The sequence below is a fragment of the Schistocerca nitens genome, chromosome 1 (assembly GCF_023898315.1).
Source record: "Schistocerca nitens isolate TAMUIC-IGC-003100 chromosome 1, iqSchNite1.1, whole genome shotgun sequence".
Lineage (NCBI taxonomy): Eukaryota > Metazoa > Arthropoda > Insecta > Orthoptera > Acrididae > Schistocerca > Schistocerca nitens.
In genome coordinates, this window is record NC_064614.1 from 1,121,208,867 (window position 1) to 1,121,226,165 (window position 17,299).

The 17,299-nt window shown below is 44.1% G+C and overlaps 1 protein-coding gene across 2 annotated transcripts in view; it reads right to left on the reverse strand.

Moving 5' to 3' along the window:
- LOC126199154 (zinc finger protein 625-like) overlaps window positions 1-17,299 on the reverse strand; it is a 241,005-nt gene that overhangs the window by 34,221 nt on the left and 189,485 nt on the right. Inside the window, exon 1 of one of the 2 annotated variants that reach the window (XM_049935912.1) lies at window positions 8,736-9,240. The exons of the other annotated variant lie outside the window; for it this stretch is intronic. Coding sequence (XP_049791869.1) covers window positions 8,736-8,835 — 100 coding nt within the window. The 5' untranslated portion in view covers window positions 8,836-9,240. Of the gene's footprint in view, window positions 1-8,735; window positions 9,241-17,299 lie in introns of those variants that run through there. 2 annotated transcript variants of the gene reach the window in all.

Sequence of the window (17,299 nt, forward strand, 5' to 3'; positions counted from 1 at the left end):
TTCATCATTGCCACACATTTTCATGTAGCTGTCACAAAACGTTACAGTAGTATGCAGAATTTGCTGTTTGGTTGGGTGGGATGAATTCTTTGTGCACAATTCCTTTGGTATCAAAGAAAACGATGATCATGCTCTTCACTTTGCTCTTCACCTGTCTCGCTTTTTTGGGTCTTGGAAAGCCGGGCTCTTCCACTGGGACGATTGTTGCTTTGTCTCTGGGTCATAACTGTAAATCCACCTTTTATCGTGACAAGAAGGTTGGATCATCAGGTGCAGTCTGACGAAGGTCTGTGTACACTTCAATACACTGTGAACCTTCTGATTGGAGTCAAGATCCTTGGCACAAATGTTGCGGCGACACGATGCATGCCCAATTCATCAGTCAACATTTGTTGACATGTCCCGTAACCAACACTTACTTCACCCTCAAGGTCTTGAATGGTTCGGTGTCGATCCGCACGAACCAATTGTTAAAGTTTGGCAACTATGTCTGGCATTGTGAGGCTAATGTGCCTTCCAGTGTGAGCATCATCTTCGACGTCTGTATGGCCCTGAACTGAGCATGCCACTCAAACACACACATACGGCTGTGTCCCCCAAACACTTGTTGAATCATTGCAAGGGTCTCCGTAGCACTTTTCCAAAGATTCGAACACAATTTGATACATGCGCACTGTTCTGTTCGTGGATCCATTGTAAGATCGCCACACACCAAACACAATTACGGAAATCGCTGTGGACACGCAGCATGTCCTCCCAGCTGAATGCCACTCCGCACACTGACTCATCAGATATGCAGCTCTTGCCACCTAGCAGTGCAAAGATCTACTACTCCTCCTTTCCAGATGGCAGCACCAGTCCCAAAAATTTTGGATTCCACCTCGTATATAGGAAAAGGTATCTGGAAGTATTACTTCTGCACTATTTAGACCAGCTTGGCGGACGTGACTGTTGCCTTATGACTACAGCCCATTATACACGAGCGACTTTTCTTGTCTTATGTGACAACTCGTGGCAACAGGACTGGTTTAAGGCCCAAGCGATACAAGCCAACACTTGGGGCGCTGAAGTGCAAGATTTGTGTACAGTGTTTATCACGATTAGTAGCAGAAACTGACATACGGGGAACTCGATCCGGTCTTGTCTGGCAAATGAGTCTGGTTTTTACTTCTCTTGTGCAGCTCGGCACCTGGACTATGAAAGTGTGTTTATGAGGGGCAAGCCTTTTGGTGAGAAACGCGAAATGTAACAACAGAATGTAGGAAAGAGCATTAGTAACAGAATATGTGAGCTACCAAAGTAAAATTCATTGTGGTGTTCTTGAGAATAGTCACACGCAAAATTCTCCATAGTCCTGAGAACTCAAACAATAGAAAAAAAAAAGTGTCATTCAAACAAATAACACGGAAAATTATTTTTCCCGTTAAACAGATCTGAATTTTTCAGTATTGAAGCTATTTTGATTAAAAAATTGATTTATGTTTTATTTATACATAGTCCCAGTTTTTTCTTCGTCTAGGCGCTAAAAAAACGTAGATAACTTTTGCTTACAGATATTTCGTCCCAGCCGGCCGCGGTGGTCTAACGGTTCTGGCGCTGCAGTCCGGAACCGCGGGACTGCTACGGTCGCAGGTTCGAATCCTGCCTCGGGCATGGGTGTGTGTGATGTCCTTAGGTTAGTTAGGTTTAAGTAGTTCTAAGTTCTAGGGGACTTATGACCTAAGATGTTGAGTCCCATAGTGCTCAGAGCCATTTGAACCATATTTCGTCCCTCTTGTGGGAGAACATCGGTAGAACATTCGTGCGACCTTTGCAATGTGTCACGAAAACAAAGCAAACAATAAAATAAAGACTAGAAGACACAAAAGCACAAAATCCTTCCTTACAGAATTTGAAGCCATTTTGACTATTTTTCGACCGTGACTGTCTCAAGAAATATGTTAAGGTTTTTTTTTTTTTTTAATTACCGCTACCAGTCACAAACTTTGTCAACTATTGTATTACTTATTACTTATTCTCGTCGTGATGCACTGAGGTGTGGAAACTGCCACGCCAGAAGAACAGAGTGAGTGACCGTTACAAAACATTTTAGTGCAATCAGTCCAGCTTCCAAAGTGACATCGCCTCTTACTAAGTTTTCTCTGCTTCCACAGGATGGCCACAGCATTTATACAAAGACTATGTAACATCAGTATGACCTTATTGTAAGGTTGTTTTTGTAATGCCATTTAGCCTGAAGATGAGGCATTCCCTCGAAACATGTCGCTAAATAAATAAGTACTAATACAATAGTTGAAAAAAAGTCTGCGACTGGTTGCGGTAATTTAAAAAAAAAAAAAACTTTACTTCCTTACAGCTTCAGTGAGCAGGGCTAGAACTGGTTAACTTCGCTGTTAGTAGACGACGTCACAGTCCTCCTGTTCCTGCACATGCGCAGTCTGCAGCACACTTTAGAACTCCTCAGCACAGTCAGTTGATCACTTACAGCACTGGCTGGCCCACGCGCGAAATGGTTGCCGGCCGAGTGACACCACAATTTACACGCAAGCACGTGACACGCACTCACAACGAGCAGTCGATTTTGACAGGAATCTGTTCGTGTAAAACGGACGTAAGTGTGCGGAAATTTCTCTAGTTCTGTCACGCCGACCTTGTACGATGTAATGGTGCTAAGCATACAGCCAAGTTTAGACCTCTCTGAAAATGTCCAGAAGGTGATCACCAGGGCTGCTAAGCGCACATGCGTGACGCATGATGCTTCTACCATAGAACTTGGCTGAGCACCTCTATCTTACTGGAGCCAAAGAAATCGCCTGTAGCAATCACCAATTAATCACAGAAGACTGGCGTAGTCGTTCTTAGACCCTCAAAACAACCTTAGAAACAAATTTTGTGTGGAAAGGCAGATGTGATTGGTCACAGTTACACTATTGAGGAACGCTTAGTGAGAAGTGTGTGGACGCACGAATGACAACATACAGGGCACACACTGAGAGATTATGGAAGCATTCCAGAAAAGATTTAATAAGGCTCCAGCGCGAAACGCAACATTTCTGTAGTGGAAAATGCGTGTTTTCGCTTTTGGCAGTGTTGAAGACAGGCCGAGGAGTGGAAGGAATGAAACGAGAAGAGCGTATGCCGGAGTCTCTGCTTCGATTGAACTATCTCCCATGAAGGCGACACGTATACGCGCTTCGAAACTACGTTTGCCGAGAACAACAGTGCGAGATCACATGAAAAAAAGGAACTTAAGGTTCGACATTTCCGACCGACGTTCGTAAAGACAGTTATCGGATAGAGACCGGAATGAGTGCGTTTCTAGTGTGCCATGCTTTATTAACTCTCTTTCCAGATGTAGTGAACTGTGCCAAGATTATGTTGTCAGATGAATGTGCCATTTATCGTGGTTCACGTGCTAGAAATATTGTCGTTTGGGCCACAGAGAATTCTCAATTGCACAGTCGAATTAGAAAGGAACCCTCACGTAATGATATGGGCAGCGATGACATCACAACATCTGCTTGGACCATGCTTTTTGGAGGGACTGTGAATGGCGCAAATTATTTAGCATGTTACAAACATTGTTAATACCTCAGCTTCAGGAAAATGGCCTTACGGAACGCTTATGGTTGCAGGAAGACGCAGTGACTCCTCACTATGCTCTTTTCAGGTTGTGAGCTCCTAAATGAACACTTTCCAGGACGGTGGGTAAGTCATGGTTCACCAGCAACACCTGTTCCCTTTGAAATGACCACCAGAGGTCCTGACCTCATCACATCTGACAACTTGTTATTGGGAGTCATTAAATCGCATGTTTCTGCACGTCGTTATGCTACAAACGAAGAACTGCGCAATGCTGTTGAGGATGCATTTCGCTCTGTAACATCGGACATGCTCAAAAACATGTCAAGAAGAACACGAGGGCTTATGGAAATGTGTTTCTAGCATGTAGGGGAACATACTGGTATATTTGACACTTAATACGTAGGTAAGTACTTATGCTAAAAAAAATCAAATCAACTAGCATTCGCCGGCCTCTGTAGCCGAGCGGTTCTAGGCGCTTCAGTCCGGCACCACGCTACCGCTACGGTCGCAAGTTCGAAAAAGATGTGTGTGAAATCTTATGGGACTTAACTGCTAAGGTCATCAGTCCCTAAGCTTACACACTACTTAACCTAAATTATCCTAAGGACAAACACACACACCCACGCCCGAGGGAGGACTCGAACCTCCGCCGGGACCAACCGCACAGTCCATGAGTGCAGCGCCTTAGACCGCTAAGGTAATCCCGCGCGGCGAGCAAGTTCGAATCCTGCCTCGGGCATGGATGTGTGTGATGTCCTTAGGTTAGTTATGTTTAAGTAGTTCTAAGTTCTTGGGGACTGATGACCTCAGATGTTACGTCCCATAGTGCTCACAAGGGAACCTCCCCATCGCACCCCCCTCAGATTTAGCTATAAGTTGGCACAGTGGATAGGCCTTGAAAAACTGAAAACAGATCAATTGAGAAAACAGGAAGAAGTTGTGTGGAACTGTGAAAAAATAAGCAAAATATACAAACTGAGTAGTTCATGGGAAGATATGCATCGTCAAGGAGATTGGGAATGCAGGAGCGCCGTGGTCTCGTGGTAACGTGAGCAGCTGTGGAGCGAAAGGTCCTTGGTTCAAATCTTCCATCGAGTGAGAAGTTTAATTTTTTATTTACAGTTTATGTGACAAACTCTTATGTTTTCATCACTTTTTTGGGAGTGATTATCACATCCACAAGAAAACCTAAATCGGGCAAGGTAGAAGAATTTTTTTACCCCTTCGCCAAGTGTACAAGTTAGGTGGGTCGACAACATATTCCTGTCATGTGACGCACATGCCGTCACCAGTGTCGTATAGAATATATCAGATGTGATTTCCTGTGGAGGAATCGGTTGACCTATGACCTTGCGATCAAATGTTTTCGGTTCCCATTGGAGAGGCACGTCCTTTCGTCTACTAATCGCACGGTTTTGCGATGCGGTCGCAAAACACGGACACTAAACTTATTACAGTGAACAAAGACGTCAATGAACGAACGGACAGATAATAACTATGCAAATATAAAGAAAATAAAATTTTCACCCGAGGGAAGACTTGAACCAAGGACCTCTCGTTCAGCAGCTGCTCACGCTACCACGGGACCACGACGCTCCTGAGCGTACTTTGTCCATGATGTTGCCTATGCGACCCGTGGACTACTCAGTTTGTATATTTTGCTTATTTTTTCACAGTTCCACACAACTTCTTCCTGTTTTCTCAATTGATCTGTGTTCAGTTTATCAAGGCCTATCCAATGTGCCAACTTATAACTAAATTTGAGGGGGGTGCGATGGGGAGGTTCCCTTGTCAGAGCCATTTGAACTTTTCAATTACGTTCGATACCAGGGGAAGGAGATTTCTCCCCTAACCTGTAATATTCTCATCTGGGATGTGGCGAAGACATTTGCTTCCCTGGGGATACGTGATGAAGGGAGACAAAAATAACTCGTCACAGGATGTTCGACGAAGGCTTTGGAAAACTCAAGCCTCTTTGAGAACCTCTGAGAGCTCTAACCGTAACATCGTGACAAACACCGAGTAACCTGCCACTTCACTTTCTATCGCGAGGTCTTCTGACGTCTTTGCCGTTCTTGAGCATCAGCACTTGCTTGGAATTCGTGGATCACATTAAGAGCACTACTTCGCTGCCAGCGAGAATACTCCTACGCTACATACTCACTCGTCTACAGAAATGTTGGATTTTTACATTAATTCGATGTCTCCTTTTACAGATGTATTATGCTTCACGTTCCAGCAGATCTGCAGGAGACGTGGCACTGTGTAAGTGGCAAACGTTAAATTCTTGCTTGTAAATTAGTAGTAAATGGGATCCTAATCTCAAAGGATGCTCAAAAAAGAAAAGGACGGAAAGAAAAATCTTGATAGTGCTAAAAAAAAAAAAAGACATTAACAACGGGGAAAACAGCAACGTGGGGCGTCAGTGGACGCAATTCAAAGGCTTGGCGTAACAGTCATTCAAATGGTTCAAATGGCTCTGAGCACTATGGCACTTAACTGCTGTGGTCATCAGTCCCCTAGAACTTAGAACTACTTAAACCTTACTAACCTAAGGACATCACACACATCCATGCCCGAGGTAGGATTCGAACCTGCGACCGTAGCGGTCGCGCTGTTCTGGACTGTAGCGCCTAGAACCGCTCGGCGACTCAGGCCGGCTAGCAGTCATTCACGGGCAAAATTTACTCATACTGTGGAGATACAGTATCCCAGTCCCTGCCATTACCCATTATGTATCTCAACTATTTTAGATTAATGCCTGAAAGATTTCTTGACTAAGCACAATCAAATTCACATTAACAAATGTAGTTGCAGATAACAAGATACCAACAAACGATAATATGCAGAGGTACTGCAAAACCCTATAACGTAAAATTAAGGCAATTACAACAACAGGTGAAAGCTATTTTAGGTTTAATTTCCGTAGATTACTTATCACATGAAACATATTCAAATTTTACAGATTTAAATAAAGAAAACCCATTGAGGTCGGCACAAAGATGCTGAAACATGTTTGGGTCTATATAAAATAACTGTTTTGCGTAACGGGCGGCCATTGTAGCCAGTAATTTTTATCTGTAAACACGGCCAGTGCAATAGCAGCAAAACCTCATGGTTCTCCTTGCTGAAGTTATCTACGGAACACAACGACCGTATGAATGAGTCAACAGACGGAGTAATCCCCGCAGAAATGTCCGTACGAAATATATTAAGGTCAGCTGTTCACATAAAGGAATCAGAGTAACCCGAAAAACTATTCATATGCACCCTGTAAGACTGAATATACGACAAGCAACTGATAAATAGTTGCTTTTATAAACAGAAGAGGAATATCAGCGTGTTTTACACTATAGCGAAATGACATGTCTGATAATATGTAAATCTACATCAAAATGAAGGAAGCAGATATCTCATTGACACAGCAGTGGAGGTCCCTCAGCATCCAGCACAGGTCCTGAAGATTAATCTGTTGGCTTTGGTAACTGAAATATCTTACCGTCAGACAATCTACTGAATTTGTCATTATGTAATTTTCTGTTTCCACCACCATCTTGAGTTACCAAAGGCCCACTATAGCTGCCGTCCAGAAGTGGACAATACATTTGCACCTGGCGATTACTTTATTTCACTGAGAAGTCGTTAGCATTTGTTATTTATGTGTGAGGGATAAACACAATGTGCCTTGTGAAGGCAGCATCAGTGTCGAGTTATTGTTTACTCCAGCTACCCATAGAGAATGCGTAGATGGAGTTATTCAATTTCGTTTGTTGGTTGCACTGCAACATTGTAATGATAACTGGTGCAACATTATTACTAGGTGATACGTATGAGAAAGAAGAGCGACTAGTCTCCACTGATCTATATTCAATTGGGAAGAAATACGATTGGTATCAAGTTTGTCGCATAACATGTATACAGGGCGAGTCAGGAGGTACATGCTTAGAGGGATAACAGCGATTCTGAACCAAAAAATCCTATGAACGTAGGTCCTGTTCTTAATAGGTTACGAGGAATTAATGACAACAGTGGGGAACAAGGCACATGCAGGCAATGGCAAATGAAACATGTGATCTAATGTTTTGTTTAATTGTAAACATTTCCTCACAAAATATGTTCAAAAAGTCCACCATCAAGTCCGCAAGGCATTTTGCAGCTCTTATAGAGAGCTCGTCTGCACACTCCTTCATTTAGTTCAGCACGTTCACGTAGAATACAAGCGAAGTGAAGTGCACATTGAAACGGTCAGTAAAGACATCACTACGTAGCCTAATGTAGCTTTGGTTGTATTTGCATTTGAGTGCTGGTGAAGAAGATCATTCTAATTTTCAAACAGCTGTATGTCGGATACAGTTAAGAAAAGGGCATGTGTTCAGTTGAATATTTTTGTTCCGAATCACCTATACTATCATCCCTAACAACATGTACCTTTCCCTCAACTCACACTGTATACAGTGAAGGTTACGCAAAGTTATTAGTAGCACCAAAGAAATGAACACGGCAAAAACAGTAATAATCTCAGCGTCACACACACACACACACACACACACACACGGCCCTCGAAGCCTGGAAGCCATTTCCTCCCCACAGTACACAAGTATTTAAAACACAGAACTTTTTTGCTTCTGCCAAGAATGTATTTAACAGACATTTCGTTTTAAATTGTTGGAGATTCTCGCTTGACAATATTTCTACTAGTCATAAGGAATACTCAGTCATTTTTTTTTTTTTAAAGCTGCAGCTCCACAGACTTCATTGATATTTTTGGGCGTTCAGTTAATCATCAAATAGTAAACGAAAGACACGGTTTTATTAATTTATACGAGAACAGCGTTTCAGACTAGGACTACAACCAATAAACTTCATTCATTTATTTGTTAATGCCATCTGTCACGGTGTGATCGTAAAATTAATAACTGTCTTGTAAACATACTGTAGGTAATACTAAAGCAGAAGTAACGCTCGAAAACGTCAGTGTACTGACTTGACGCGCTGTCTCCCAAACGCTTTGGACTTCGAAATAAAAATAAAATATGGTGAGTACTAGCAAAAATATCCCCAACGTCTGTCAACAAATTTTAGTTACATATAAAGAGACTCTTTAACGAAGCTACTATTTCTACAGTCATCTATTGATCGCCGGGATTTACCTTTCTCGGGCAAGGAAGCATCGCGTACGCCATCCCCATCAACATTCAGTCTCGAAGGCTCTGCGCCGTAGCCGGCAGCTGCTTCGGTCCCAATCGCCATGACTGTTTGCCTGACTGCGAATCACACATGAAGCACTGCGCAGACACACCGCATGTTGTAAAAGTACATGTGTCTAATGCCGCGGGAGATGGGCCCCTGTTACCTGCATACGAGCGGCATTTGTTTACGCCGGCCTCACACAGCTGACGAGTGTGCGCGCGGCGCAGTTGCCCGAAATGCACTTGCGTCGCCGAGGCTGACGCTTCTGAGAGCGGCGCCTGCTGAGGCCAATCGATAACACATCAGAGCCGGGAGCACGCTAGCTTGGGGGAGATGCCCCTCGCAGCTGTCACCGGCGAAGCGTGGCTGCAGCTTTAGGCATGCGCTCACAAGTTCCGCACACCGCTGGCGGCAACATTCAACACACTTGCGTAAATTTCGGCGGCGGAGAGCAAAGAACTTCAGCGCCGCCGCCATGCTTCGTGCGAGGCGGGTGGGCAGAGATCCGGAGCAGCTGGTCTATTTTTAGGGGCCCCACAACAGCGCCTGCCCCCCGCGTTCGCTGCACGGGCCCTAGCACAGCCGTATCAGGTGACTTGGGGGGGGGGGGGGGGGGCTTCCAAATATGTCTTCAGAACTCGCTACGTCGCCGATTGGGCCCGCCTGGTCTACGACTATGAAGAACCGCCCAACGCACCGTGGTGAATCTGACAAGAGATTAGGACGGCAGTTATCACTGAAACGACCGGTTTTTATTTAACCATTTCTATTCCACGCCAGATTAACAAACTTTTTTAAAACCGCCCAAAATAACCGGTTTCTGAAATAACCGATTTCTTGTTGTTTGTTCCTACTTTTTCCCATGACAAACGTCGAAATTGTACAAATACTGAAAAATGTTGATTCCCTCAGTTTCCAGATACGTATAAGCAAAATACTGAATTAAGTAGGAAAATAAAGGAAACCTCTGTCCGTGCACCGTTCACTACTCTTCTCGAAATGTGGTTGATTATTACAAAAAAATCACCAGCATTCATCTAACTGATCCCAATTTTTTGAAACTCGGCTCACAAGTTATGTTGTAATCGGTGATCGTACCATCATTTGAGCATTATGAATAAGTTGAAAGAACTGCGTTTTCAAGGGCTACAAGCAGATAAAGGCACATTATGTAGCTATTGGCGTCAGATCAGCTACTTTTATTCTTTATTGTATAGCATGAATAAATTGTTGTTAAGATTTTAATTTATTACTGTTACCATAATTTCCTTCCTTCCCTATTACGCTACTGGCCATTAAAATTGCTACACTAAGAAGAAATGCTGATGATAAACGGGTATTCATTAGACAAATATATTATACTAGAACTGACATGTGATTACATTTTCACGCAATTCGGGTGCATAGATCCCGAGAAATCGGTACCCAGAACAACCACCTCTGGCCGTAATAACGGCCTTGATACGCCTGGGCATTGAGTCAGAGCTTGGATGGCGTGTAATCGGTAAAGCTGCCCATGCAGCTTCAACAAGATACCACAGTTCATCAAGAGTAGTGACTGGCGTATTGTCACGAGCCAGTTGCTCGGCCACCATTGACCAGACGTTTTCAATTGGTGAGAGATCTGGAGAATGTGCTGGCCAGGGCAGCAGTCGAACATTTTCTGTCTCCAGAAAGGCCCGTACAGGACCTGCAACGTGCGGTCGTGCATTATCCTGCTGAAATGTAGGGTTTCGCAGGGATCTCTGAAATGTGACGTCCACTGTTCAAAGTGCCGTCAATGCGAACAAGAGGTGACCGAGACGTGTAACCAATGGCACCCCATACCATCACGCCGGGTGATAACGCCAGTATGGCGATGACGAATACACGCTTCCAATGTGCGTTCACCGCGATGTCGCCAAACACGGATGCTGTAAACAGAACCTAGATTCATTCGAAAAAATGGTTTTGCCATTTGTGCACCCAGGTTCGTCGCTGAGTACACCATCGCAGGCGCTTCTGTCTGTGATGCAGCATCAGTGGTAACTGCAGCCATGGTCTCCGAGCTGATAGTCCATGCTGCTGCAAACGTCGTCGAACTGTTCGTGCAGATTGTTGTTGTCTTGCAAATGTCCCCATCTGTTGAGTCAGGGATCGAGACGTGGCTACACGATCCGTTACAGCCATGCGCATAAGATGCCTGTCATCTCGACTGCTAGTGATACGAGGCCGTTGGGATCCAACACGGGGTTCCGTATTGCCCTCCCGAACCCACCGATTCCACATTCTGCTAACACCGATTCCATATTCTGCTAACAGTCATTGGATCTCGACCAACGCGAGCAGCAATGTCGCGATGCGATAAAGCGCAATCGCGATAGGCTACAATCCGGCCTTTATCAAAGTCGGAAACGTGATGGTACGCATTTCTCCTCCTTACACGAGGCACCACAACAACGTTTCACCAGGCAACGCCGGTCAGCTGCTGTTTGTGTATAAGAAATCGTATGGAAACTTTCCTCATGTCAGCATGTTGTAGGTGTCGCCACCGGCGCCAACCTTGTGTGAATGCTCTAAGAAGCTAATCATTTCCATATCACAGCATCTTCTTCCTGTCGGTTAAATTTCGCGTCTGTAGCACGTCATCTTCGTGGTGTAGTAGTTTTAATGGCCAGTAGTGTATTTCATAGAAATGGTAGACAAATCTTTAATTTTTTAAAGCAAATGAGGCACTGTAGTTAATTGCTACGTCACTTCGCAAAAATATTGCAAGGTTAGGGATGGTGCCATTCTATAACACATGTCGACCGACAACAGCGAGAAACTACCGTACAGAGTATACATAGACCAAGTGAGGGCGAAGTCCTGCACACTGCACGCACAGGCGTACCTTAGGCCACAACACTCGGTAAAAGGGACATATTGTCTCAGCGGTGCTTATCTTATACCATGTGTTTGTTGCTCGTTTCTGTAGGCATTGTTTTAAAACAGCATTGACCGCTTTTTCTATAGTAACGAAATATCTCAAACTAATGCAAATTTTACGAATAAAATGTAGCCATTCTTTAAAAAAAAAGGTTTATTTAAGTACGAAAAAAATAGCTCTGCGGCTATGGGTAATTGATACTTCGATTTTTTACTCGGTTATAAAAAAATAAAAAAACATTTGTTATAATCGAGACCAAACAAATATCTAAAAATACCGGTTATTCAGGATTAAAATATCGGTATAGGTTTTAATTGGTCCCTACAAGGGAGTAGTCGAATCTGACATGTCGAAACCAACACTGAAATTTTACCACAAGAAGAATACACCGAAAGCAAAGCACTGTCGAAATTTTAGCTGCTAAGGCGCACTGCAAGTATTTTTGAAAAAAATGTGGAAGTTACTCATTTTTGACGCACGAGGAACCGCTTACAACAGCGGTTTGTGCAGGTATTCGTGTCGCACCGCGAACCTGTGAATGAGCGACGTAGCGCATAAGTCTGAAGTTCACACACGTGAATTTTACTCACTTAAACCACAGAAAAAAGTTTCAAATCGTTAATTTTTTAAATAATCTGAAGTTAGTATCGACGGTTAAATTGTTGCAAATGCGGTTGTCACACAAATGACTATCAGGTGAAAGAAAATGTATAATATTGCACTACAGACGACTTCCGCGAATCGGGATTTTAATTGGTTGACACTAAATATTTTAAAACAATTACTAAGGCACAGGTGTTATGATAATTTTTGAATAATGTATATTTGGTAACAATGAAACAGTTCCTCGTAGTCGTCACAAAAATGCGAAGTTATAAGAAAATGAAACGCCTCGTCCGAGCAAACAAACGCCTTCCATTGCTCCATAGTGTTGGTTTTATGGCGTCTGTTGCTGGCATTTGCCTCACAAATGTCCGTGTTGTTTTGGTGCTGACAGGGAGTGCAACTTATAGTTACGGAGTGACTTTCTCAACTGTCGTGCTTTTATTTTTCGTCACAATTCTCTTTAGAGATCGCGTACAATCACTCTACAAGTACGAGGGTTGGAACTTTAAATAGTGGCAAGTATTTATTTACGGCTCGCACAAAATAGATACGTGTTTCAAAGTTTTATTGACCTTCAAAGTAGTCACCAGCATTGTGTATAATCCGTTGCCAGTGATGTAGGATACCCTTAGCAGTGCCAGTTATGTTGACAGTTCGAGCGGCGCGGTCTAATGGTTCAAAAATGGTTCAAATGGCTCTGAGCACTATGGGACTCGACGGCTGAGGTCATAAGTCCCCTAGAACTTAGAACTACTTAAACCTAACTAACATAAGGGCGGCACACACACCCATGCCCGAGGCAGGATTCGAACCTGCGACCGTAGCAGCAGCGCTGCTCCGGACTGGGGCGCCTAGAACCGCACGGTCACCGCGGCCGGCCGGCGCTGTCTATTGCCCGACCAATTTGTAGCAGTTCTGAAGCGAATGCCGTAAAGTGTTTCCTTCAGTTTAGAAATCAGGTTGAACTCACGAGGCCTTAAGTCAGGGTTCAAATGGTTCAAATGGCTCTGAGCACTATGGGACTCAACTGCTGAGGTCATCAGTCCCCTAGAACTTAGAACTACTTAAACCTAACTAACCTAAGGACATCACACACATCCATTCCCGAGGCAGGATTCGAACCTGCGACCGTAGCAGTCGCGCGGCTCCGGACTGAGCGCCTAGGACCGCTAGACCACCGCGGCCGGCTTTAAGTCAGGGGAGTGCAGTAGGTGGTATATAGCACATAGCAGCCCCATCTGTCAAGCAAATCAGTAACAGCTTCCACTGTACGTGCTTGAGCATTGTCCTGCAAAATGATGGCCAGGTCCTGCAGAAAGTGTCATCGCTTCTGTCTCTATGCTGTTCATTTTTGGAACACCACCCACGTCCAGCTTAGAGACAGAAGTGATGACATTTTCTGCAGAACCTGACCATCATTTTGCAGGACAATGCTCAAGCACGTACAGTGCAAGCTGTTACTGATTTGTTTGACTGATGGGGCTGCTAAGTGCTGTAACACCTACAGCACTACCCTCGATACGAGCCGATTCGCAGAGCGAAACGGAGGTCTTGTTCTCGAATATGGGATTCAAAAATACTCAAAAGTCACATCTCAAGAACCCGTTGGAATCGGAAACTTCCCCGTTTTCCGTTCTCGGAGCGCCCAATAGTGACATACAGCGACGAGTCCTAGGCCGAAGTGAGAAATACACTGCCTGACAAAAAAGTGGAAAACCGAGAAGACATCGTCGGACGCAAATGTAGCTTTGTGCACGTGCACATCCTAGGTGGGTTTACTAAGGATTACAATTCTCTGTGACTCCGATTGTGCCCATGCCGGTATTTTCGGCGTGGTAATTATCACCGGTTACAAACTGCCTGTGATTGTTGCCACCTTATCAAAGAAGCCTTATTTTGATACACGGCATTGTCTAGTTGGCCAACAATGCTTTTGTTTTACAGTTTTAGAAGTGTGCCGACTCGCCAATTTATATACGGACGAGGTGGCGCGTTTATAAATAATTTATTTACGAAGAGTGAAGTTATTGCAGAAGCGTATCAGCGAGGGAACGTGAGGTATATGTAATTAGCGGTGATTTATCCTTATTTTAGTGAGACGCGCTAGCATGCCAAAACTGACTATTTTCCACACGGTGTTAACTGGCGAGACGTAATATTTTAAATTCGATAGTAATATTTTTCATTGCAAGGTGGGACATCAATTAAAGCACTGGCTTTTCGGGAGCGCAACTTTGAAACTGTGAATCACTGGGTAAAGAAGACTAGGACTTAATAGAACCACATCTATGATCGCAATTCACAATAAACACAGGCTTGTCGAAATTTATGGGTTATTTTACTACAACTGTAAAGAGTGCACGATTTAAACTTTTTCTGAGACGTCTTTGAATGTAGTTCTTTTTGGTATACCAAGTGACCAGATGAAAACCATTGTGGAAGGTTCGAGAACAGTTTTCCACACAAGCGATGTCAAATGAAAATACTTGTACGAAGTTGTCAGTTACGCGAGATTTTTTATCTACTTCCGTATAAACATTATAATAAAATTTTTGACGTTATACACTGCCTGACCAAAAGAGAGAAGCTTCCAAGGATGGTGGAGGCAACGAAATAAAATTTCACAGGTTGAGAGGCATGTGATGTTACTGTAGTGATTACAGAGTCGAGGCAAATTTACAAAGAATTCGACAGCATAAGCTCACTCATCAGCATGATGTTGCACCCCTTTGGTCTGGCTGCTTGCACTGGTTCGTTAGGGAAAGGTGTCACAAACCCGTTGTATCCTGAAAGTAAGGTAGCCCTAACCTGTTGTAACTCATCCTTGATATTTTTTTCCCCACTTGCCGCCCTGATTTTACGACCCACCACCTAATTGCTTAAGGTAGGTCTTTATTGACCACTTAGCCGCTGCGATCGGTATATGGGCGCTGATATGGCTGAACCTCCACACCAGTTCCCGCATCCAATCGCACCGTTGCCCGTGTCCCGCCACTTTTCTTTATGTCAGCTTTCCCAAACCGTTTACCAAAAATTTACATGAAATTTAAATTTTGAAAAAGAAATACAAAAATATAGTTTAGAATGAAGAAGAGGAAAGAAGATAGGAAAGGAAGAAGTTTATAGTCCCTCCACCCTGGGGAACTGAGGATGAAACCCTTGGAATTAGTCGTCAAGCCATTGATCTTCAGTCTCCAATCCTTTGCTTACCTTTAACTAAGAAGATCTATGCTAATCTATAAATTCTATGCTAATTACTAAAGCTGTTACTAAGATAATTACGCTATTAACAGGTTTAAAGTGCCGTGTTTGCCTGTGGAAATTGCGACGGTGCGCCGACAGTGTTTACATCTATTCATGTTGAGCTTTAGTTATGTGCTATCTATTGTGATATCTGTACATTATGTTTAGACTAATGCATTTCTGTCGGTCTTCTTTCTGTCTCGGTCTTCATCCACACTGTGGCATCTATGTAAGTGCTGCATCTAGGTTTGTCGTATGTACGGTCTCTCGCGCCCATACTCATTATGGCATTCATCTGAGACTTTTTCTGTCAGTACGTTTAGTTCGTCCCATAATTCTAGTGTTCTGATTGCATCGTATATGTGTCGTTCAGTTTGTAAGTGTTGTATTCCTGGTGTGTTCCTGTGTTGTCTGTATTTCCCGCAGAATAGGATTGTGTGTTCGGGGGTTCCCATACCTCCGCATGTACATGTAGATGTGTCTCTTAGACTTGATATCCCGTATACTGGCACTGGGAAGCACTTCATGTCCAAGCTTATCCCACACATGTTCTGTTGCGGACGGGTCTGGTGATCTTGCTAGAAACGGGAGTACCTGAACATCATGCATACATTTCACAGAGACGCAAACCATGTTTGGAAGAGTGTATTTCTGTTGGAAAATGTCATAACGATACGTTCGCATGAGGACACAGAATCTTCGTGACGAATCGTTGTGGCATTAGAGTTCCCTCAATCGCCAGCGGCTATGTCCTGATGTCATATCTGATGGTCCACCACACCATAACGCCAAGAGGCACAGTGCTGTGTCTCTCCAAAACATGGGAAGAACGGGTCCACTCCCCAGGTCGACTTCATTCTCGCCGACGATGCCCATGCAGGGTAGCGCAGAACCGAGATTCTTCGCTGAACACAGTGAAGCTCCATTTATCAACAGCCTATACTTCCCTGTCACAATGCCGTTTGTGTTGTGGCGCTTCAGCAGCCTACGCATGGGACGGTAATTCCAAAGGCTGGCTGCTAGTTCAAAAAAATGGTTCAAATGGCTCTGAGCACTATGGGACTCTACTGCTGTGGTCATCAGTCCCCTAGAACTTCGAACTACTTAAATCTAACTAACCTAAGGACATCACACACACCCATGCCCGAGGCAGGATTCGAACCTGCGACCGCAGCAGCAGCGCGGCTCCGGACTGGAGTGCCTAGAACCGCACGGTCACCGCGGCCGGCTGGCTGCTAGTCTCCGACCAGTGGTGTGGGATGACACAGAATATTCCCGGGAGTCCAATAGTTGTTCTCGTGTGGCAGGTGCAGCTGTGAAAGTATTCAATGTACATGGTGCAAAAATCCTCGCTTGTGGTGATCAGAAGTGGCCGGCTGGAATGCTGACGATAAGTATCCTGTCCTCCAGTTCTAAGGGTGGGATTCCTACGCCGCATTTGACGCATGCGGCAGCCGTTGTACGTCTGACATAGTGCTGCTGACGCATAGCTGGCGATTCCTACAGAGCGGCGGCCGCACAGTGTTTAGTTGGTCTGCTGCATCTGTGCCGAAAGGATGAGTGAACGCGATTTGTTGTTTTATCTAATGTTAGAAGACGTTGAAGATGAAGAAATTCAGCTTCAGCCATGTGAGGGAAATGCTGAATGAAACACATCCGATGTACCTCACAAGAACTGAGGAAGGCTGTTTTGAACAACTCATCAATCGGCACTTGTTAAAAAATGACCAGAAATGTAGAGAGTATCTCAGGTTGAACATAGCGCAG